Here is a 25008-nt window from a genome sequence, read left to right as displayed (position 1 = left end):
CCTGGCAGATGCTCTGGCGATCTATATGACCCTCGCCCACCCGCCTCTTGATTTGTTCTCAATGCCGCCTCCAATTGCCTTATTAGACGACGTCTTCCTATCATCTCTGGTGCCGAAATTCCGATAACTCCGTCGGCACAAGACTCGCTTGTTGTTCATGATTACCCTCACCTTGTTGATCGACTGTAACAATATTGCAATTCTTTCAAGCCTAAATCAAGGTTCAACATGTTGTTTAGGTCGAGCATCGCATTCACAATTTTGAAAAAGTTTGTATTAAGCAAAAATGGAAGAACTCCCTAGGGCAAAAGAATCTCCCATAGGCAGAGATTGAGAGGGAACCTAACCCCGCCATCTACTATGGTAGAAACTAGCCAAGGAACCCTATCGTCACTAGGGTACTAGGAATTATCATTGGGGAGAGGAGGTTCCACGTTCACACTAACAAGAATATCATAGGTAGTTCGAAAATGAGCTAAACCCTTTGGACTACTGAGCAAATAAGCGTATTTCCCTATCTCTGCACAAATCCATGAAAATTAAAATACCAAGAGAATGATGAAAGAACTTACAATGGAAAGAAAAGGGTACCTAGGGGAGGTTTTTTAAATGATAGCATGAGAACAGGTGTCAATGTCAGACAATGTTTTGGTCGAAAATGTTGTCGAAGCAACTATCCCAAATATCAATGCAATGATTTGTACTTCTATTCGTGTAAAGGAAAAAGAAACGACGCACCATTCTCGATGCGCATGTCATTTCGTTCGAATAACGTGCCCCGACATTTAATACCAAGTACTGATGGACGTTTCGAATAACTGACACGTGCCCAGGTGATGTAAGCACATTAAAACCAAAGCCCCCAAAACCGTAAAACCTATCCTAGGGATAGTACATCGACAAAGACAACGTCGATCTCTTGGTTGAAGCAAGGAACAAACTTATGAGGCTTTTCTAAAAAAAAAAACTATCCCAAGGATAGTAGATCGACAAAGACAACGCCGATCTCTTACTTTAAGCAATGAACAAACCTATGAGGGATTTCTAAAAAAAAAAAAAACTTATCCCAAGGATAGTATATCTGCAAATAAGACATCGATCTCTTGCTTGAAGCATGGAACAAACCTATGAGGGTTTTCTTAAAAACCTATACCACGGATAGTACTTCGGCAAAAACGACACCGATCTCTTGCTTGGAGCAAAGAACAAGCCTATGAGGGTTCTCTAAAAAATCTATTCTAAGGATATTACATCGATAAACATAACGTCGATCTCTTACTCGGAGTAAGGCACAAGCTTACGAGGGTTTTCTAAATCAAAATGAGCTTATGAAGGTTCACTAAAATAAAGGTTTCTTTTAGTATACATCGGCATGAACAAAAAAATAGATGATTCGACTTAACAGTTAAATCTCCATTCACACGATCAAAAACAATGCATAAATGAAAGATAAGCTAAGTGGGATAATTCCATAGCATAAAATCTTTAAACCATCAAGGAGGACATACATCAATTGTCAAAAAAAAAAAAAAACAAATACAAAACAAAACAAATAATGAGGAAAGAAAACACAAAAAAAAACAAAAAACAAAAAAACAAAAACAAAAACTAAACTAACATATCAACTCAATTCATCACTTTGCTGTAGGAGGGTTTTCAGTTCCAGCCCCTTTGGCTCCACTTGGTTTTTCCAAGGCATCTGAGCGAGGGTAAGAATGTTCTTCCTTAGTTCAGACTCCGTTAGGACGTTGGTAGCTTGAAGTGCAGCCATTCGGCCGTCTTCAAAGAGCATGTTCTCCAGTTTGGCAAACTGCACTTCATAAACGACGGTGGCCTCATTGCATCACCCCTCCTTGGCAGCCTTGACCACATCGGCAAGATTTTCCTTAGAAGCAGTAAGAGAAGCAGAGAGTTGCTCTTTCTCCTCCTTCAGACTAGTAATCTCTTGCGACGAAGACTTCAAAAAATAATCCATCGTCTAAAGCTTTTTCTCAGCTTCCGCTGCCTTGCGTCTAAAGCCACCAGCCGAAATTCAACCTCCTTCACCTTCTTGTTTTGTCTATCCCTGAAGGTTTTCAGTTTGTTAGTTGCTTTGATTATTTTGTAATGACGAGTCATGGCCTCATAAGTAGAAAACAAACCCTGTAAAAACAAAAAGAAGAAATACATAAGGTTGGAAGAAATTCAAGAACACCTTAAAGCATGATGATGGTAAGCACTTACCACTAAGGAAAAATGTAAGGCCTGCAAGAAGACGGTTGCATCTGACTGTTCGGCCAGCTGAATAGCATCTGTAGGGAGAATGGAACTACGGATAATTGCGGAGGCAACTTCGGCGTTACCTATAGCCGTGTCAGCATTTGTTATCTACCGATCCTTCAAAGCAGGCATGAGGATAATCGACGACCTGACGACAACCGTTTCCGAAGTAGAGGCTGGAGAAGAAGCAACAGTAAGAACATGAGAAGGGTCTGATTGACTCTTCTTTCGAACCTCCATTGATTGATCTGCAGGACGCTTGCCCAATCTCTGACTCGAAGATTGTGGACGAGTGCTTCCAGTGGTTGCCGCAACAGGGGAATGAAGGGCATCATCTACCACCACAATCGGTGATTGTTGGGGCCAATTGGAGGTAGTAGAATCAGAGACAGCTTGGGAGGCTGAGGTGGATTCACTTTCCCGTTGACACTTCCTAACGGCAGCAATCTTCAAGAAGTTCTTCGGCGATATGATGTCCGATATAGTAGCCTTCGAACTAGATGACTCTTCTTGAGGCTGTTCTACTTTAGGTGCTATTTTCTCAATATTTTCCGAAGACGAGGAAGAACGTAGAAATCAAAGCCGCTATCGGCTCCAAGATCTATGATGTCAGTTGCAATCACGGTGCCGTAATAGGGAACGTTGGAAAGCAGCACATGGGCCACCCGACCTTGGCATTGTTGTTCTGGTGGACCTTTGTACGACCAGGCTTACTGAAGAAGGGGAAGGTTTACTTGATCTTTTTATTCGCTAGGATGCGAAAACACTTTTCGGGCTGAAAAGGGCAACGAAAGAGCAATAAAAACAAATATTATGAAAAGCAGCATCAGAAGCAAGTAGGCAGAAGAAGATTAACCTGGTTAGCTGGTGACCTTAGGGATAGGTCGGATCCGATGGACACCAAGAGAGAATTCCTAATTCCCCTCTATTATGACGTTTACATTGTTAACACCTTTACCAGAATCAAGACATCTGAACAAGTTGACGCTTCGCCAATCTGGGCTTGAAATAAAATTTTGACCTCTCTTTGGTAGGAGGAACGAAATTATAGCAATACTTAATTTCAGGAAGTCCTAAATTGATTCCTAAGATACCGTTCAAGGCGATTATGCCCATAACTATTCTGAAAAAGTTAGGAGAAAGCTGAGAAGGAGGTACTCCATAAAAATAAAGCACCTCCCTAAGGAAAGGATGTAGAGGAAACCGAACTCCCTCTTCAACAATGTCTATTAGAGGGAGAGGAATCCGTTCCTCTGACCCCTCAGCAATGCTATAGTCAGAAGTAAGAAGACGAATGACGACGTCATCAGGAATATTATACAGAATTCTAAACTCCGTGATATTCTCCTCAAACTCAAAGACATGTCTTAGGCGATTCATGGTGGGTAAAAGCAGAAAAAGTGAAACAAATGGAAATTCGAAATCACAAGAAACCGACAAAAAGAAAGAATGAACTTACAAGAGGAACGAACTGAAACTTCAAATGGTAGACAGAGAGGAACGCGTATAGACTTCTAAGAAAACAGTAAGCAAAGTGGTAAAGGGCAAGGGACATCTCTTTAATTAATATGTCAGAAGCGAAACGATGCACGGAAAGACGAAATGACGGATGTCATCATTAATATGGAAAAACAAAAAAAGACGTGTGTTGCTGGCAAACATAACAACTCGAGGCCCCATTTGATCGGCAGTGTCGTCTTCGGCAATCCTCCACAGATGACCGCCGAAGAGAGGTAATTGTGAAGGGATAAAACATTGGCCAAATCCAAGCTCAGCCAAGCAGGTTGGCCCAAAATAAAAGCCCAGATAACTAAAAGGTCCATTAGAAGGGCAGATAAGGGGACAATGTCACATGACCAAAGCATGAGTAAGATCTCCTTCTAGAAAGAGATCTACAGAATATAGGAAAGCCCTTAGATCCATCCTTGGTCAACTTTGAAGACAACAATTATCAGAGACAAGAATGTAGGCCTAGCCTATCCAAACAATACAATTGTCCGATTAAGATAATCAGTATCTGGCCAGTTGGCTACTAACATCTAACATAATCTAAGCCGCCCGCAGCAGGACAATCCAATGGTAAAAGGAAAAGACAGCCTGGTCACTTACCCGACTACAGCTTAGAAACAAGCAGAGCCCTCAAATCAGATGTTAATCCAACAATTGAGACGTGAGACAATAACACTAAAAAAAGGGGAGTAAGAGAAGCAGGAGGGCAAACCTGAGATAACTACGACTCTTTCTAAAAACATACATTATATGGCTGATTAGCATTCTAACTTGATCGTCGGAGAATCCTCTCGACCATTCTAGATCGGGAGTAATCGCTGACGAATTGTTTTCTCTTTACAAAGGAAAAGAAAGAACACTTCATCTTACTTTCCATGTGGAGAAAATTTCTACCTTCCACAACACTCTTCAATCATTCATTGGTAGTTTGAGAAGTGACACTTCTAATAACTTTTTGATTAAAATATAAGATAAAAAAAAAATGTATTGTTCAGAAATGATTTTTTTTTTTTAAACAAAAAAATGAAGAGAATGAGATATTTTATTTTTTTTATTTTTCAAATATTACTTTTTGACTTTTTTATTTTTAGTGACTTTTATATTTATTTATTTATTTGGCTATTTTAACCAGTTCTCAAACACTCCCTCAATTTAGGTGGATATTTTGGCCGTCCTCCAATGATTATCGAGAAAAAATTATAAATAAATACATAAAAGACAAATTAAAGAGCACATTTATCTTTTGAAAAACAAATCACCACATATTTCCAAAGCAAAATATTCATGTTTCGTTTAAAATATTGTACAGATTTAACATAGTACAAATAAAATCTACAGGAAAGCTGTACCATGAACAAACCTTGCCAAGAAAAAAAAAAATAGGATAATAAAAATGAAACCTAGCTGCTTGTTAACCAAAGCATTGTAACACTAGGTGGCCGATGTGGACCAGATGACTTCTCAAACCCTAGTTTACATAGTTTGAACACCTTCTAATCATATTTAGTTTTACATCTTCGCCCTTTACTGACCGTTGAAGTACTTGTGTCTTTGGGAATAATCACCAAGTCATTCACCTGATACCCAGGTCAAAATGAGGATTTGATGATAACGGCGACGCCAACCATCCAAGTGTTCATAACTGCTCCATTGTAGGTAGCTCCTAGTAGATAACCCTAATTATAAATATAAAAGAAATTAATAGCAAGAAATGTCGGACAGAATTATAGTAAAACGATGCCAAAATCTCTTGTACAAAGACTCGCACGTTTTCCATGTTAGGGAATGGACTATAACTGTGACATAAAATGTATTTTCATGGCATGACATAAGCTAGTTGATCTACACCTTGAGATTGGGGATTTGTTTCTAGGATTTTGATTTCGAGCTGGAGAGGAAGTCTAAAAGGTTCGAGAAAAGAAATGACAAAAACAAATAGGGCAAATTGTTTTCTTGGTTCTGGAGAGTAAATCAGGAAGGAAATTATTCTCGACTATGATATGTAGCTTAAGTGGACATATAACAGAATAGTCATACACTACCATGAACATCAAATCTTGAGATGCGCAAAAGCATTTTGTTTTTCATTTTTATTCTACTTTTTGAAAAACACAAATTTGTTTGACGAATTATTTTTGAAAACTGATTATGAGATTTTTTATTTTTTATTTTAAAATAACTCACTTTTTAAGAAACGCCATTAGTTTTGCAAGTCAATTATCATTGGTTTTATTTTTAAAAAAACAAAAACACAATCAAACAATATCATTGGATTTTCAGGGAATGTCCAGAACACACATGTTCTCACATTTTACTAAGGGATGAAGTTGTAAACAATAAGGGGTTCAATCAAATTTTCTAATGCAAATAATGATTTAAAATAATTTCACAGAACAGTGCAATTGTGCAAATAAATAAGGATTTCTGGATAAACATTTCTTCATTAATATTAAGAGTAAAGAACAAAAGAACAATACCACATAAATTGTCTACTGGCGAGGCTCAACAAGGACATATAGTGGCTTTCCATTTAGCCTGCTCTCTCCCTGAAAAAGATGCAATAGTTAGATTCAGTGTCAACAACACAACAAAACACAATCAATCTGGAAAGAAAAATTTAAAAATTTAAAAATTTGGTAACAGCGGCACCTTTTCCTAGCTAAAAATTAGTACTGGATTAGAACTTATTGTGGGTCCAGTTTACTAGAAAGAGACATCTAACCATGGATAACTTTCTCCCAGTCCCTAGCTTAATCCTTTACGCTGTGTTTGGTTGGGGGATTTGGGAAGGGAAATGGAAAGGGAAATGGAAATGAAAGGAAAAGGAGAAAGAATTAATAGAATTTCAAATCCCAACTATGTTTGGTTGTGTTGGTTATAAAATAGAATTGATGTCTTAAAAGGTATCCTATTTCTTTATTTATTTCTCACTCCCTTTCTTTTCCCATATATTTTTTATTATAACCAAACATAAATAGAATTACATTTCCCATTCCTTTTCCAAATCACACCTCAAAAACTGCAACCAAACACAGCATTAATATCAACTACGTTGAGTTTTTAGATGTCATAACAATGATAAATTTTTATTCACCCAAAAAAAAAAACAATGATAAATTTTGAGATGGGTAAGCTATGAAGCCTCTATTCATTCCAAGTTTGACCAAATTTGAATAAGACAAATAGGCACATGCTGTTCACACAATAATTGCAACACTATCTCGCTCGTTCTCTTTTATTTGAGTTTGATGATGTCAGTTATAGTTAGCCTACCCACTTTGAGCAATGAGAAGAAGAATACTCACTTCTTGGTCTTCGACCCCCTTGGTCACCACCAACGCCCCTGATTAGTGGTGTGATGGGATGCCAATTCTTTCACCATCTGGGGCGTTAATTTACCTACTAAAATATCCCCCGTCTCTACCCAAGATCCCAGCAGCACAATTCCATTTTTGTCTAAATTGCATAATAAATGGGCTTCTTGTGTAAGAATCACTAAGGCTTTACTTGCAATGATCAACTTCAACAAAGCTTTAATAGGCAGCAACTACAATGGCTATTCATATACACACAGGATTATCATTTAAACAAATTTCTGCTTGTATTATTTCAATTTCCCTTTTCCATAACAGTTTTTGGCCCATATTGAAAAATCAATGGAACTATACACAGCAATATTTATCATATATAAATAAACATTGCTCTGAAGTCCAAATGCTGAAAAACGCATGATACAATTAAAAAGACGTCTAAATACCTAAATGTATAACATATATAAGGTCAAGTAACTATGAATAACAAGTGATTATATTCATCCATAGTCAACATGCCAAGCAAGCACAAATACTTGTTCGATTGCCTTTCCACAGAGGAAGAAGCTTCCATCACACTACGACATCTCTTATACACAAAATCCTATATACAATCTATTTACAATCATCACATAAATATTTTAACTATGAGTTCCCTTCTTTTTTTTCTTTTCTTATCACTTTGAAGGGACGGGAAAAAAAAAAAAAAAAACCCTATGTTTGAGCCTTGTAACAAAATAAACCTTGAGTTTTTACCCTAAACTTTTGATTTGTATTCAATCTAAACCATTTGCCTATTTCCATAAAGTAAAATCGATGAAAAAATGGGTTTTTTATTCATTAAACTCAATGAAAAGTGTATTTTAGACATTTTATGCATACCTACATTGAGTTTAATGATTAAAATACATTTTTTCTGTCGATTTTACTTAACCAAAATAGGCGAATGGTTAAATTAAAAACAAATCAAAAGATTAGGGTTTAAATTAATACAATTGAAAACTCACGGTTTATTCTATTAGAAGACTCGAACCCTAGGATTTTTTTTGTAATTGTCCCTATTTTTTATTATTTAGTTCTTTATGTTATTATGGAAAATGTCTTATAAATCATAGAGGAACGAAAAGAGTGAAAAAGGAGAGAAAGGGTGGCAATGGTTGGTGGAGGAGAAGGGATAGCGGTGGTGGTTGGTTGGTGAGGAGAAGGGTAGTAGTTGGTGATGAGAACAAATAGGTAAGAAAAAAGAAGAGGTTTAAAGAAAAATTCTATTTTACATTTTTTTTAAATTGTTTTTAGTCCTTATAAGTCATTTTACAAGATGGTAAAATTGTAATAAAAAATAAAATAGGGATATGATGAGTTAAATTTGTGATGTAAATAGAAGTATCCATTTTTTGTAATTAGTTTTGAAGTGCTCACCCCTATTTGTAATATACTTTTCCCCATATTGTATTTTTCTATATTTTTTCTTGTATTTTTAGGTTCTTATTTACAATACTTCCGTTTTTCATCCAAATACCAAAAAATATTATTTTTGATCTTTAGATCTTTAAAATACCAAAAAATATTATGAACTGATATACAAATGATTAAATTTATTTTTGGCCTTCTTTGACATTTCTTCAACCATTCAGTTTAGGTGGATATTTTGGCCAACCTCCAATCAACTAGAGAATCAAAACTCTGACTATGTTTGGTATGATTTTTGAAAAACTGTTTTTAAACGAATTTTCATTTATTTTTATTAAACTTTTTTCATATTTTAGTCAATTTTTATTTCTTACTTTTTAGAGATGTATCTATTTATAAGTGTTAGGATAACTAAGTTCTACAGTACAACATCGAAATGGAAAAATTTGACTTTTGTCCACCAAGACTATTCTAAACCTATTAAAGACTACTTGCTGAAAAGCCATTAACATTACTTGACCGTTGACCCAAACAAGACTAATGAAGCCATACTAGAATATGGTAAAGTTTAAAACTAATAAATATCCGGACTTCTAAGACTTGTGTAACAGAGATTAATCAGATCAACCATATACTACTTCAACTAAAGATAAGAAGACTTCACAAACACTTCCATTTAGTCCAAATAGGTTTGCTGTAGTCTTTGTTTTAATCTTCTGAAACCTATTATGTTTGTCCAATCATACAACAGACATAATATCAAAGGGCCACTAAAAATATAGAGATGTGAGGGAGAAATTGACTTCCTAGAGAAATGCCAATGGACTTTGTTCACTATGATATTGATATCTAACCAAAGATCCATCTACCAACTTCACTGTCATTAGGTAACTCAATGCAAGAATATCCTATCATCTAGCAAGAAGCAAAGCAGTTAGTATTTTTTATAGATAATCACACACTTACTAAGTCATATTTTTCAGTTTTATAATGATGGTGTCGAAGAGGAACAATAATCTAACTCTCAACAATGTTTGAAGTTTATCTATTGCACAGGAAAACAAAGCAATGAGAAAAAAAAAGGACAAATAAAATTTGATACTATTATTATTATATAATTTACACATTAAAGAAACAGAATTGCCAGAATGTTTCAATAGCAGTGAAAACTACGTTGTATTATGTACTAATTAATAAACAAAGGTAAATCACACACAGAATGTATGAAGCATTACCTTGACCTCTGGCAACCCGATAACACATGCACATTCAACTACTTCAGCCCCAACACGTTCTAGTTAATAACAATTCCGAGCACATTAGTTCTGTTAGAGAGCTAAGGAACCAGACGAAACTAGAAATACACATACTGAACTGAGAAAGCAAGATCATGAAATAAGATCCAGAAGTTACCTAAAAGCCTTATTGCTGCAGATAGGGTCCCCCCTGTAGCCACTAAATCATCAATGACCAACACACGTTCCCTGGGTTGAACAGCCCCAAGGTGCATCTCTAAACAATCGGTACCATACTCGAGCTCATACTTTTCAGAGATAACTTCCCCTAAATATTACAAAATTCAAAAATTTTACTTCAGACTTGTCAGGAAAAATTCAATTAGTAGAAGGCAGGAACTGATATTAGTAACTAAATTGTTAGCACTATAGTGAAGTGGAATCGTTCAATTGACAAAGAAGCTAGAAAAGTTGAGAAACAGCTATTAAAACACATGCCGATGCAAAACTTCAGGTGGGTTTGGCAATTGTTTTTTAGTAACGCCTTTGCTTTTTTTAGAATCTAAAAAATTTAATGCATTTGGTAATTGTTAGAAAAAAAATTGCTTTTTTGTTATACAGAAAGTTTTGTGTCTTTTCAAACTTTTGTGTTTTTTTTTTTTTTTTTTTTTGGCGAGAAATTATCATTTTTTACACTTACTTATTTAGCAAAAAGCAAACATGCTTTTTACTTTTGGCTTTTTTTTTTTTTTTTTTTGATAAATAAAATATATAAAATAATTTTTACTTTTGTCTTTTTCAGCCAGAAAGAAGCTTATTTAGTTATTGCCAAATAGAGGTCGTGATGGGTGCCTAAATCTAAATCCCACCAAGGGCATATGAGGATATCCCATGTGTTTCTTTTGGCCACTCAACCAATTTGGTGGTTTTTAGGATGTTCCTCCACGACTTAGAAAGATCACCAACAGTTAATTTGCTAATTTCATCAAGATAATAACAATTGGGTTTCAATTTCAAGAGAAATAACAAATTGAAGTCTAGAAGCATACCTGGCAACTTTTTTGGTTTACGCAGTGGAACAAATTTTGCACCAATTGCCAACGCAATCGAAGGACCAAACATAAATCCTCTAGCTTCAACTCCTAAAACGTAATTTAATAGCATTAAAATATGCAGAAAGAACCAGTTTAAAGGAGTTACAACGCAATTTCTTATCTGAACCAATATAATATTACATAAAAGTAAAATAGCAATTAAAAGAGTGAATTTTATGAGTCAGACACATCAGATAGTGCCTAGTAGGGTCATATTTCAATTTATTTGTTTTTTCTAAATAAAGGTTCATAAAAAAAATAGATTATCAACTAGTGGCAATGCTTTTAATTTGTAAGTTTCTCCCCAAAATTTCAGCAATCCAAACTTGTCCTAAATGCCAAATGGGAAGGACTTTTGCATGTGCTTGTCCATTTCATCAGACTGTTGATCACTAAAAACATTAACATGGTTGAGCTTTTCAAATTTTCATCTTTTAAGAGAGAATTTTTTTTTAAAAAAATGTCTGAAATATTCCTGTCCACAGTCCTCATCAATTTGACTTGAGCATTATTTCCAACTTTAAATCTGTGATCTAGTTCAGGTATTTTCTAGTTATTAGTACCCAAAAAAATAATAACAAATTACTTTCAGTGCTTTGTTTAACTATGGTCATAAAAACTTTACTGCAATAACATTCCATCTTTTCTTACTTTTTGATAAACGAAAAGTTTTTTATCTACAAAGTTACAAGAAAAAGATATTATTAGGGCAAGAAAATCCTAATGGAGGTGAAAATCATTATGTCGTAAATATGATGGTTTATGAAACACGTATAAGCTTTCGTGCCATCCTTCTACCAAACTGCAGTTAATATTAATTAAAAGAACAAGTTAAATTTGCAAAATAAATAAATAAAAAATAAAAAACGTGGACAAGACAAGACATATTAATCGAGAAAGGTATATTACAAATATTGTTAAACTAAGGGGTAATGAAAGAATCACAATACACCTAACAATAAAGACAGTTTAAAATCAAGCCAATTCAAGAGAAATGCAAATCAACCCCGAAAAGATTCTAAAGTACAGCAACAAATTTATTTAAAAAGCTAGCTAAGCCAAACATCTTATTTAGATTAAGAAACTAGGCCTCCATTGGATGGATTTCAAATGGGAATTTAAGGTCGAATTTTATAAAAATATGAGCAATTAACCTATAATAGGTGATTAAAAAACTAGAAGGGAAAACAAATTAGAGACATAAGAGAACTATTTTTATTATGATTCTATAGCCTTTGATAGAGCTTTATGCACAAAAATGATTCATGTAGCTAACCCCACTTGATTGGGATTGGTTTTATAGAACAAGAACCCTTGTCATAGAAGATTTAAAATAACTACTTTTATATTGTTACTTCAAATCTATCACGACAAAACTCTCAAATTCAATATTGAAAAAACCCATGTAATTAACAAATCTAAAACTGAGTTATTCCCTTCCAATGAATAGTCTCTTTTAATTTCAAATCCATAAATCCAAACACAACCTAAATGAAATTACAAAATAAAAATTATATATCAGGACAATCACTGAGCTTTTTCTTTTCTTTTACAGGTGTCAAGATTTACTGTTCAAACTTCTGCTCTTGAAGGATAATAAAGTTAACAAGTCAAGGAGGGGACTCAAGAACCCCAAGGGGTTTGCTCCGCGGTAAAGATTTGAGGATAAGATCCAACAAGGGGCCATTGAAGGTTTGCTAGTAGTTAACTTCAGGTCCTCGGATTGGTCGAGGTGGGTGCGAGCCGGCACGAACACTGGTTATCAAAAAGAAAAAGAAAAAAAAAAAAAAAAAAGGAGGGGACACAAGATCCTGAGACAGCAACACCTATAAGCCTTCAAACCCAACATTGGGCTTCATGTACAAATTTAGGCCATGAAAAATGCAGCAAAATTGCGCAGAAAGAATTTTTCGCCAAAACAAAAGGAGCTTCATTTCCAACAATTCATATACACATTAATAATTTCTTTTTGTGGGTTCAAAAATATTCCAAAAAATAGTTTAAAATAATTATTTGAAGCAAAATTGGAACAGGTAAAAATGAACATACAAACAAAGAAACTAAAATCCCATTATGCTCAAATACTCCCACAGTTTGCTTCCTAAAAATTAAATAAAGGGATAGAATAAACTCTCTCTGTTTCTCACTCTTTTCTCTCTAAAACAGAGATAAATATGGAAAAAAAAAAAATTAACACACACACACTCTCTCTCTCTAAAGACATAAAACGACAGAGAGAGAGAGAGAGAGAGAGAGAGAGAGTACCAGCTACAACGGAGATACCCATGTCTCTGTAACGATCAACGAAGATGTCAACAGTGTACTTGAAAGCTTTGTGGTCCAATAACAGAGTTGTTATGTCTTGAAACATTATTCCTATAAACCCAAAAAAAAAAAAAAAACCCAGAGACAAATGCGATGTATATAAGCTGTTCGATGAAAATCCTGAAACATAAACACAGACCCAGATAGCAAAAAAGCTATAAAAATGAAGACCTGGTTTTGGGAAGTGAGGAACGACTCTAATGGCTTCTGATATGGCCTTCAATCTCGGGTCTCCTCGCAACCCATTCTCTGATGCAAACATATCTTTGTATAATTTGGGTTTATTTGTTTGTTTGTTTGCTCTTCTCCCCCAAAACCAGAGCTTTCTCTCTCCTAAGCTGGAAGGAGAGAAGAGAGAAGACAGAGGAGAGAGAAAGTGGAGGGTGAGTGTTGGGAAATAGTATTTGAATAAAAGCACCACTACTAGTGAAGAAGATCAACTGCGCAATGCTATAATTTATAGCAACCTTTTTTTAAATCTTAGTATATATTTTCGTTTATTCTATTTATCTTCGTGGATATTCATATATTATTATATTCCATGTTTTGTTGAAAAAAATCAGTTTTTACCCAGGGTTGTTGAACTGACTGAAGGGGCATGGTAATAATAATAAGCAGTTTATTTATTATAAGTTATTATGTTATTTTTCTATTTATATATATATATATATATATTTGTAAAATGTTAAAAAATTAATAAGGAATTCTTAAATCACCTGTGAATAAGAGAAAACAAAAATATTCATCCACATAATTTTTTTCTCCAAATCCTCTTCAAATGTGTTTTCGACTAGTAAAAAAATGATTCTGGTCGATCAAAAACATATTTAGAGGGATTCGAGAAAAAAATTTATGTGGATGTAATATTGTTATAAGAGAAAATTGCAATGTAACGGGCTGTTAGTATGGGTGTAGTTGAAAATGATGTATATCCACTATGTGTTTTCAAATTTCTCTGAATTGAAATTCCTCTGATTTGCTCACAAATTTCTTTTTGTTTTGCTCACAATTTTCTCTGTGTAGAAATGATCACTTACCAAGAGAAATACATGCTCCAGTAACTATATTGACATGTGCCTGAATGGAGGTTTCAGCATTAGCTTCATCAATATCACCTATTTCATCTCCAAGCCTTTCGACACCATTTTGGATAATTTCAGAGAAATTTTAGTACAGAGAAATTTCAAATATGTTTTAGAGTAGTTTCAGCGATATGGAATTTCTCTGAAAAATTGATACTGGACACATTGCACTCCTATTGAGAAATGAAATTTCTTTGACATATTGATTTTCTCTGGTCATCACACACTTACTACTCTATTGTGCATTTGAATTTCAGTGACCACATTACAATTCCCTTGACATATGAAATTTCTCTGAGTGTGTGTTCATATGTGTATGGAATTTCATTGGTCACCTATTATTGTCATGTTAAGAAATTTAGAAATCACATAAAAACATATAAAAAAACACAAAGAAATATGTAAAATTAAAAAGTATCAAAATTCAGCAATTGAATATAACAACATTTTCAGAAACCAAGTAAGAAAGAAAGGCAAGAAATAAAAATAGAGAGATTTGAGTGAAAACTAAAAAAGGAACCCATTGATGCTAAAAAAGAAGATGGGTCTGAAGCAAAGAAGAATGTAGGTCTGAAGTAAAGCACCGAACAAAACCTTAGAGACAAACAATTTATGCAAACATCATATATATATATATATATATATAGAAAGATAGAGGTGCTTTAAAGTGACAAGCAATGATCACACACTTACTACTATCGGGTGTCGTTACTTCTGGCGACGATGACAAAGCCAATGACGGTGAATTCGATAGCGGTGATGCTCTGAAATATCGTTCCAATCTAGCGATGGTGGTTGCATTACAGAGATAGTTTTGTCTTCGAAGTGGGATTATCACCGACTCTACAATTCCATTGGAGAGAGAGAGTGCAGAGAGAAAGAGACATAAGAGAGGGAGAGAGAACCAAGGTGTCAAAATCGTCGGAAATGGGGGAGTCAAAGTTGTTAGAGAGAGAGAGAGGGTTGAGGTTGCCAGCAAGACAACGACGGCTCAAAATGGGTGAAGGGTCTTAGGCTGCAAGAAAAAATATTGTGGATCTCTTCTACTACCAAAAGTTGGATAAGGATGTAAGACTAATTTTCCCTATGTATTTTGTCATAGGGATTAAATATCTGAAAATGATCATCTTATATGTCTAAAAATGACTTATTTATTGAATTCAATGTTTAGTTAAGAAATTATGAAAGAATGATAACTTCTCAATAGAATTTTTTGCCCTTTCAAATTATGTACCATGATAATACTAAATTATATTATATTATATTATATTATATTATATTTAAATTATTTTTTATTATATTTTACTTAGACTATTTTAATTTTTGGATTTGTTTTTAATTTAAATCATCTGCCTATTTTTTTAAATAAAATAAAAGATAAAATGATATTTTAGTCAATAAACTCAATAGAAAATTGTATTTTAGACATATTTTTACACACAAATTAAATTCAATGACTAAAATATATATTTTTAATTAGTTTACTTAATGAAAATAGACAGATGACTTAGATTGAAAACAAATCAAAATATTATGGTTTAAATTGTCAAAATTAAAATTTTAGGATTTATTTTGTGGTAAGACTTTCTTGTAATTTTTTCCAAGTTAAATGTTACAATAATTTTTTTTTAAAAATAAATTAAATTCACTTCCTTTAAGATTTGAAAAAAATACGACTAGGCCTACACTTTCAATATAATTACACTGGTCTCTCTTTAATAAGGTTAAAATGACCAAAACTAATATATATTATGTTGGATAAAAATTGAAATAAATAAGTAGAAAAAAAAATGATAACATCATTTTTTATTTATACAACTAACAAATTATTAAGAAAAATAATTTAATTATTATGTGAATTAAAATTTTAAGTATAACCAAAGTAATTATATAAAAAAATGTGAGAGTAATCGCATTTTTTTTAAAATTTCAAGGGAGATAAGTGTAATTTACTCCTTTTATCTTTCATTAAAAAGTTACTATTATTTTAGGGTAAATTACACTGACACCTCTTGAGATTTCTGTTTAATATAAATCCCTCCCTCACATTTAAAAAAATTATATTTATCCCTGTTAGATTAAAATGACATATTTTCCTCTTAGCCTTTATATATATAAAATAATAAAATAATACAGATACTTTGTTCATGTCATTTCAAGAGAAATAACAATCATCTTCTCTAGTTTAACTCACACAAAAAATTAATTTTTTATTTTTATTTTTCGTGTTTTTTCATTTTTATTGATTTTTAATATTTTAAGCAATTTTTTTTTTCAATATACCTAATCTAGATATACTTAAGAAGTATAATATTTTGTGATTTGTTTTTTAAAAAAATTCATCAAATACAAAAAAATACAAAAATTTAATACATGATCTAATTTTGTTGTATTCAATAATTTTTTTTTAAAGTTTTCTGTACAAATTTATACTTTTTGAATACATCTAGATTAAATTGATCTAATCTAGATATAATGGTGGAAATAAGAATGAAAAATTATATTTGTATATAAAAATTTATACGAAAAAATATCATAAAAATGTTGTAATAGTAATGTTGTTGTAAATATAAATAATATTTATGAGTGTTTTGTTTTAAAGTAAAAGGTCACTATTAAATTATATTATTGTGTTTGAAAATCTATATAAAATTTATGTTTGTATATCATCACTCAATAATAATAAACTTAGATAAAATTTAATGATGGAAAGTTGTAAGGGTGTTCGCGGATCGGTTTTGTGCGGTTTGCGGTTCAGTTTTGACCCGCCCGCATCTATGCGGTTTGGGAAAAAGTTAACCCACAACCGCCCGCAGTGCGGTTTGCGGTTTGTGCGGATAGGGTTTGCAAATGTGCGGGCGATTTGCGGTTTACACTTTTTTTTCTTTAAAAATTAATTTTCAATTTTTTTTTTCCCAGCGAATTTAGGCATCAAATTCATTTTATATATTTGTGATAACAATTTTTTGATGAGTTTACAAATAAAAATTGAATATCAATGCATTAAATGAAAGTACCCAAAACAAAGAGGCTCTACACTAGCATTTTTGCCATGAAAAAAATGTATATCAATGCATTGAAGGTTGTACTCAATTAGAATTGCCAGTTCAGTAATCAATAATCAAACTATAAGTTCCATTGACCATTAGAAAGAAAATTTTATTAGGAAAAAGTGGATGAATCACCAATGAAAATCATATAAGAAACCAAGTTTAGGACTTTATAATTCTACGGCATTAAGAAAGTTGAGAAATACTTAAAAATAAGGATCCTAGTGTCATAGATAATATAATGGTGCTCCTGTAAAAGTTACAAAATTAGTATAATAATAATAATAATAATAATAATAATAATAATTAAAGTGCGGGCGGTTTTTGCGGGTTGCGGGTTTAAACCGCGACCCGCCCGCAACCCGCAAATTTGTCATATTTCAAACCGCATTCGCCCGCATTATGTTTGCGAAACCGCCCATTTATATGCGGGTTGGACGGATTGGGCAGTTTGAGCGGTTCGGATAAATCGTTGCCCACCCCTAGAAAGTTGTAGAATGTAATCATGATGATAAAAAGAAGAAATGGTAGGAGAAAGGGCAAGATAATCATTTAAAATATTTTAAGACATGACATCAACAATTTAGAGGGTAATTAGTAATGAGATTATAAAACTCAAGGAGAATAATACAATTTTATAAATATAAAAAAGAATTTGTATTAAACAAAAATCTTTGAGGATGTGACAACAATTTACCCAATTTTTTTAACAACTTTTCAAATATATCAATTTAAAAATTCATTAAACGGGGCTTGGGCCTCATTTGGAATGAGTATTTGAGTCAAAATAGTCATATAAAATAGAGATTTTTATTGATAAGTCCAATTTAGAAGTGTTTTAACCCAAGAAGTCCATGAAGGAATTTTTTAACCCATTTAATCTCATGTATGTATAGTTTTATTCCATAAAGTCCATTTTCTTGATTTACACTTTTTTCTTGGACACTTATGCCCTTATATTTAATTTTGATACCCTTATAAATATTTTTTCAACGATTAGCAATTTAATGATGTGAACATTCATATTTTAAAATTCACATTTGTAGGAATGTAAATTGGCCCGTGGGCAGCCCAAAACCCGTCCGCGAGCCAGGGCGGGCCCGGCCCGTTGACAATGTGAATATTCACATTGACATGTTAAAATTCACATTAATAGGAGTGTAAAATTGGCCCCCGTCCGGTGGCGGCGCGAAACCCACCGGCGGCCCATAGGCGGCCCGGGGCAGGCCCTGTCCAGCCCGTTGACAATGTGAATATTCACATTGACATGTTAACATTCACATTGATAAGAGTATAAAATTAGGCCGCGGCCCATGGGCGGCCAAAAGCCCGCCTGCAGCCCAGGGGCAGGCCCGGCCCGGCCCGTTGACAATGTGAATATTCACATTGACATGTTAACATTCACATTGATAGGAGTGTAAAATTAGCCCGCGCCTCGTAGCTGCCCGAAACCCGGCCACGGCCCGTGGGCGGGCCCGGCCCAGCCTGTTGACAATGTGAATGTTCACATTGACATGTTAACATTCACATTGATAAGAGTATAAAACTAGACAGCAACCCAGGGCCGGCCCGACTCGGCCCGGCTCGACTCATTGACAATGTGAATATTCACAGTGACATGTTAACATTCACATTAATAGGAGTGTAAAATTGGCCCCCGTCCCGTGGCGGCGCGAAACCTGTCCGCGGCCCATAGGCAGCCCGGGGCGAGCCCGGTCCGGCCCGTTAACAATATGAATATTCACATTGCCATGTTAACATTCACATTGATAAGAGTATAAAATTGGCCTGCAGCCCATGGACGGCCAAAAGCCCGCCCGCGGCCCGGGGCTGGCCCGGCCCGGCCCGTTGACAATGTGAATATTAACATTGACATGTTAACATTCACATTGATAAAAGTATAAAATTGGCTCACAGCCCGTGGGCGGCCCGAAGCCCGACCGCAGCTCGAGGCGGGCTTGGCCCGACCCGTGACAATGTGAATATTCACATTGACATGTTAACATGCACATTGATAGGAGTATAAAATTAGCCTACGCTCCGTGGCTGCCCGAAACCCGTCCACGGCCCATGGGCGGGCCCGGCCCGGCCTATTGACAATGTGAATATTCACATTGACATGTTAACATTCACATTGATAAGAGTGTACAATTGGCCCGTGACCCGTGGGGAGCCCGAAGCCCGACCTCGGGCCAGGGCGTGCCCGGCCCGTTGGCAATGTGAATATTCACATTGACATGTTAACATTCACATTGATAGGAGTGTAAAATTGGTCCGCAACCCGATCGCAGCCCGAGGCGGGTTTGGCCCGACTCGTGACAATGTGAATATTCACATTGACATGTTAACATTAACATTGATAGGAGTGTAAAACTTGTCCACTGCCCGAAGCTCGCCCGCGGCACGGGGTAGGCTTGGACCCAAACCCGGGCCACCCCGGGCCGCCCATGGAACGCGAGTCAATTTTACACTCTTATCAATGTGAATGTTAACATGTCAATGCGAATATTCACATTGTCAACAGGCCGGGCCGGGCCAGCCTCGGGCCGCCCACGGGCCGTGGGCGTGTTTCGGGCAGCCACAGGGCACGGGCTAATGTTACACTCTTATCAATGTAAATGTTAACATGTCAATGTGAATATTCACGTTGTCAACGGGCCGGGCCCGCGTCGGCCTGAGGCCGGGCTTCGGGTAGTCCACGGGTCACGGGCTAATTTTACACTCTTATCAATGTTAATGTTAATATGTCAATGTGAATATTCACATTGTCAACGAGCCGGGCCGGGCCCGCCCTGGGCAGCGGGCGGGCTTCGGGCCGCCCCCGGGCCATGGGCCAATTTTACACTCCTATCAAGGTGAATGTTAATATGTCAATGTGAATATTTACATTGTCAACGGGCCGGACCGGGCTCGCCCCGGGCTGCCCATGGGACGCGAGTCAATTTTACACTCTTATCAATGTAAATGTTAATATGTCAATGTGAATATTCACATTGTCAACAAGCCGGGTCGGGCCCGGCCCGGGCCACCCACGGGCCGTGGGCTAGTTTCGGGCAGCCACGGGGCGCGGACTAATTTTATACTCTTATCAATGTGAATGTTAACATGTCAATGTGAATATTTGCATTATCAACGGGTCGGGCCGGGCCCGCCCAGGGCAGCCCACGAGCCGCAGGCGGGTTTCGGGCCGACCACCGGCCGCGGGCTAATTTTACACTCCTATCAATGTGAATGTTAACATGTCAATGTGAATATTCATATTGTCAACGGGCCGGGCCGAGCCCTCCCCGACCCGGGCCCGGGCTTCGGGCTGCCCCCGGGTCATGGGCCAATTTTACACTCTTGTCAATGTTAATGTTAATGTTAATTTGTCAATGTGAATATTCATATTGTGAACGGGCCGGCCTGGGCCCGCCCGGGCGACGGGCTGGTTTCCGGCCGCCCACGGGCCGCAGGCTAATTTTATACTCCTATCAATGTGAATGTTAACTTGTCAATGTGAATATTCATATTATCAACGGGTCGGGTCGAACCTATTTTTTTGGCTTGTGGGTCGGCCCGGCCCGACTCGAATTTTTTCGAGCACCCATGAGGATCGACATGAGCCGGGCCCCTACACATTGACGATATAAACATTTATATTGACGGTGTAAACATTCACATTAAGGGTATTTTGGTAATTATGTCACTCATAGGACTTATTGAAACATAAGAAAATAATGTGAACTAAATGGAACATAAGTAGATGAAAAGGGTATTTTGGTCTTCTTATCTCAAATTGGACCTAATGGAAAAGTCAAAAATAATATGGGTTGGATGGAATAAAACTCTTAGAAAATGGATTTATCAAAAAAGCTCCCTATAAAATAAAATAGGTTATTTTAATTAAATAGAATAAAATGTCACGTTCAATGTATAATCATTTTATTTTTTTTCATAAAATTCAAAAAAATTCAAAAATTCATCTGAAAAAAACTTTTTAACCCCAAACTAAAATAGTCAAAAAATCAAAAAATCAATTCATATATCAAATCAACCCTAAAAAAGTTGAAAAAATATTTGGTAGCTCAAAATTTTATAGTTTAAATAGTTTAAATCTGTCAAAACGACATTATTTTACATTCAAAATAACATTATTTTGAATGATTTAAGTCATTTAAACTATAAAATTTTAAGTTCCCTAACATTCTTGAAAAAGTTATTTAACCCAAACAGTACTAGACACAATGCTTGTGGTGTACCCGACAGAAATGTCATTGCGCCAGTCAACCAACACCGTACAAACCTTTTGCTTGGGTTTAATTTTTTTGTTTTTTTAACAGAAAAATACAACAAAATTGTTCGATAAATAGTTTATAATCTTTGTTTTGAAAACAATGCTTGGTTATCATTTTTTAAAAATAATTTTTAGAAAATTTTATTTTTTTATTTTTTGTATTTTCTTTTTGTTTTTACTGAGTTTTTTTAATATTTTGAGCAATTTTTTTAATTTTTAGACATACCTAACATAAATATACCTAAAAAGTAAAAAAAAATTGAAAAAAATCTTTTAAAAATTCACTAAATACCAAAAATATAAAAAAAATACGAGAATTCAATACATTTTTTATATTTTTATGTATTTATTAATTTTAAAAAATATTTTTTCACAATTTTTTTACTTTTTAGATATATCTAAGTAAGGTGCATCTAAAAACGTAAAAAAAATATTTAAAATTTTAAAAATATTCACTAAAACCAAAAAAATATGAAAACCAAAAAACTCAGTTTTTAAAAAACTTAATTCAAAAAACTCAAACTAAACACACTGATGTGTTTTTTAATTTTGAAAAACTATTTTCACACAGATACAAATGATAAATTTTTGGGAAATTTTTTTTTAAGATCCTTGAGATTAAAATTTTATAAGATAAATGACATACAATATTTTCATATTAGTTGGAGTCCTTCAACCTTTTCACATGAAAAATTTGACTCAAGGAAATTTATGCCCGATTCAGGAAAATTTCAGCCCAACTTAGAGAAATTTCAGTTCCAATACAGAGAAATTTTGAAATTTTTTTGATATGATTACAAAGAAATTTCATCGAAGGACCTTAGCTAATAATTAAAACATCTTGAACCTTTACACAAAGTTAGAGAGGGATGTTTCACTAATTTTTTCTAAATTTTTTGGTGTTTTTGGACTTTTTATTATTTTTATCTTAAAAAACATTAATAATGAAAAGAAAAAAATAAAAATAAAAAAGATGAAATTATCAGCTTGTTTGGTTTTAAAGATCAGGATTCACTTTTCAAAAAATTAATTTTTTTTATTTCCCCTTTTTTTCACTGAATTTTTTTAATATTTTAACCATTTTTTTAATTTTTAGATACACTTAAAAATTAGAAAAATATTTTTATTGATGTGAGTTTTTTGAATTTTTAGTTTGTATTTTTGGTATTCAATATACTTTTTTAATACTCAGTTTTCATGACATCTAAAAACCATATAATCTTTGTATTCAATATATTTTATTTTTGGTATTCAAAAACCAAAAATAAAATGAGAATTCAATATATTTTCATAATCTTGTGTATTTATTGATTTTTTTAAAAATATTTTTAACAAATATTTTACTTTAGATGTATCTAAAAATATTAAAAATATTCACTAAAAAAAATATGAAAAATAAAAACTTAATTTTCAAAAAGTTGAAACCAAACTTATATTTAAGATTGGACATGATTTCTTAGTTCTAAACAAAAAATGGATCAAACTTGTAAAATAACCGTAAAAATATGGAAAAAAGTGACAATTGTAGAAAATGATATTAATCCAAATAATTATAAAGTGATAAATGTACAAGATAAAATTGCACAATTTAGTATATAACTCACTTATATTTTTACAGCGCTGCTAGGTAGCTCGAAATTCTTTTGGCCCAAGTGGCTCGACTGCCCAAAACGATATTGTTTTGGACATTTTTTTTTTTCTTCTCTCTGAAGATGAAGATGAAGAAGAAGAAAAAGAAAAGAAGGAGCTGGGAAATCGAGAGAGAGAGAGAGAGAGAGAGCATCAATATCAACAACACATCATCATCAACAACAACCAACAATCACAAAAAAAAAAAAAAAAACCAACAACACAACATCATCATCAACAACAACCAATAATCATCAATAATTTTTTTTTTCTTTTTCCTTCATCTTCTTCATCTTCAGATCCAAATCCACTAGGGAAAAAAAAAAAAAGAGTAGAGAAAACAGAGTCTGAAAGATGCGATCATTAACAACAACAACACACATCATCATCAACAACAACCAACAATCACCACAAAAAAAAAAAATGTAAATTTTTTTTTGTAGAATCTGAAAGAGGCGAGAGACCCATTGGCAATCTCCATATCTGGACAGCGATACCTACTAGCGCCGCCACTGGCAGAGAGAGAGAGAGAGACGGCGCCATCAGCGTCGATCTTCCTTCTCTTCATCCTCTACTATCACCGTCTTCTTCTCCGCCATCACCGTCTTCTTCTCTTCCTCCTACTCCTTTCCATCTTTTCTCCTTTTCCTTCTTCTCTTCCTCCTCATTCTCTCCATCTTTTCTCCTTTTTCTCTCTTCCCCTTCTCTCTCTCTTACCTCTTTCTTCTATCTGTATTTGAAAGCAAGAAAAGAAAAAAGAATACCCAAAACGACATCGTCTTGGGTATCCAAGCCACTTCGAGCCAACTTTTTTCGAGCTACGAAGTATTATTCATATTTTTATTATCAACAGTGACTGGTAGCTCTAAAAGTAGGCTCTACTGAGCTGGCAGCTTCAAAACCAAAAGAAAAAAAAGTTAAGCCAAAATATCACATCAAAGTGGGACCCACATAGTTGCCACATCATTAGAGCAGCTCTAGAGCTCTTGCTCTAGAGTTCTGAAACATTTTTCTTTTTATTATTATGTGACCTTAATTATGAGTCATAATATTTTTTTTTCTTTTCACTAATTGATATGTCATGCAATAAAATTTAAGATCTAAAAGATGACTTTTTTTTTCTTTTTTCTTTTTTAAATTGCTAAATATAAAATGTTAGCAAGTAAGTTTGATTACTATTTGTATAACATTATTTTACTCTATTAGATTATGGGAATTGGCTTGGCTCCAGTTCACAATGGAATAGACCAGTAAAAATTTAAATAAAAAGGTCCATTTGATATCAAGTGCTCCAACGGAGGTTTTTGAAATTTCATCAGAACACCGATCGATCAGAAAGACGATCAGACGGATGTCTGGCCAGTGTAAATGTTGCACAATTTTTTTCCTTAAGGTGGTCATCCGGGGGGTTGATCGGACGAACAACCAGACGGATGTCCGACTGATTGACCGGGCAGTGTAAAATTTTCACAAATTTTTACCGTGAGGTGATCATCTAAGGGGACATTCGGCGATGAAATCCAACGGCTATGAATAATGATTTGATGAAAGGTATTTACATCCTTAATCTGATGATAGATTTGAGAAATCCTAGATTTGATGAAAGATTTGGTAAACCATTGGAGTAGCAAACAGTAAGTTTTTCATCAAATTTAAATTTGATAAAACATTTGGTGAACCATTGGAGATGATCTTAATATACCTTAGAAGAATAAGGATAAACAATTTTCTAGTAATAGTTCAAGTCTTCCAACAAAGATGGTTAATCATTTTAGACAAAAATAACTCCTACAGGTAGTTTACCTTTTACATTATTTAAGTGATTTTA

At 34.3% G+C, this 25008-nt stretch overlaps 1 protein-coding gene and 1 long non-coding RNA gene across 3 annotated transcripts; both read right to left on the bottom strand.

The window, feature by feature from the left end:
• Window positions 1-1450: 1450 nt before the first annotated feature.
• LOC145789458 (uncharacterized) lies at window positions 1451-3441 on the bottom strand. Its single transcript, XR_014327434.1, has 3 exons — window positions 3116-3441; window positions 2224-3034; window positions 1451-2142 (listed from the first exon to the last, which is right to left on the bottom strand). It is a non-coding gene; the product is annotated as an uncharacterized LOC145789458 (long non-coding RNA).
• Window positions 3442-5009: 1568 nt separating this feature from the next.
• On the bottom strand, window positions 5010-13625 carry LOC114307710 (adenine phosphoribosyltransferase 5). Of its 2 annotated transcripts, none has more exons than XR_014327433.1 (7): window positions 13315-13566; window positions 13084-13194; window positions 10774-10866; window positions 9903-10052; window positions 9725-9814; window positions 6246-6314; window positions 5010-5444 (listed from the first exon to the last, which is right to left on the bottom strand). XR_014327433.1 is itself a non-coding variant. In XM_028253109.2 (7 exons), exons 1-6 carry the CDS (start codon window positions 13403-13405, stop codon window positions 6258-6260), a joined length of 561 nt encoding a protein of 186 aa, XP_028108910.2. In that variant the 5' UTR covers window positions 13406-13625; the 3' UTR covers window positions 5010-5444; window positions 6246-6257. The 2 variants fall into 2 exon arrangements, 1 of the variants encoding a protein (XP_028108910.2); XM_028253109.2 differs by having other exon boundaries at window positions 9725-9783; window positions 13315-13625.
• Between the last annotated feature and the right edge of the window lie 11383 nt (window positions 13626-25008).

The sequence above is a fragment of the Camellia sinensis genome, chromosome 4 (genome assembly GCF_055761805.1).
Source record: "Camellia sinensis isolate YWXY chromosome 4, ASM5576180v1, whole genome shotgun sequence".
NCBI classification, from domain to species: domain Eukaryota; kingdom Viridiplantae; phylum Streptophyta; class Magnoliopsida; order Ericales; family Theaceae; genus Camellia; species Camellia sinensis.
The sequence above is the reverse complement of the archived record's forward strand: the minus strand, read 5'-3'. Positions and strand labels throughout refer to the sequence as shown.

What these genes read in the sequence shown, in the direction of transcription:
- LOC114307710 (XM_028253109.2), bottom strand. Translation starts at nt 13,405, where the DNA reads ATGTTTGCATCAGAGAATGGGTTGCGAGGAGACCCGAGATTGAAGGCC. An exon ending in TCCTCACTTCCCAAAACCAG is followed by an intron (nt 13,195 to 13,314) that starts GTCTTCATTTTT and finishes TTGGGTTTATAG; the next exon opens with GAATAATGTTTCAAGACATA. An exon ending in TGCAGCAATAAGGCTTTTAG is followed by an intron (nt 9,784 to 9,902) that starts GTAACTTCTGGA and finishes GTTATTAACTAG; the next exon opens with AACGTGTTGGGGCTGAAGTA.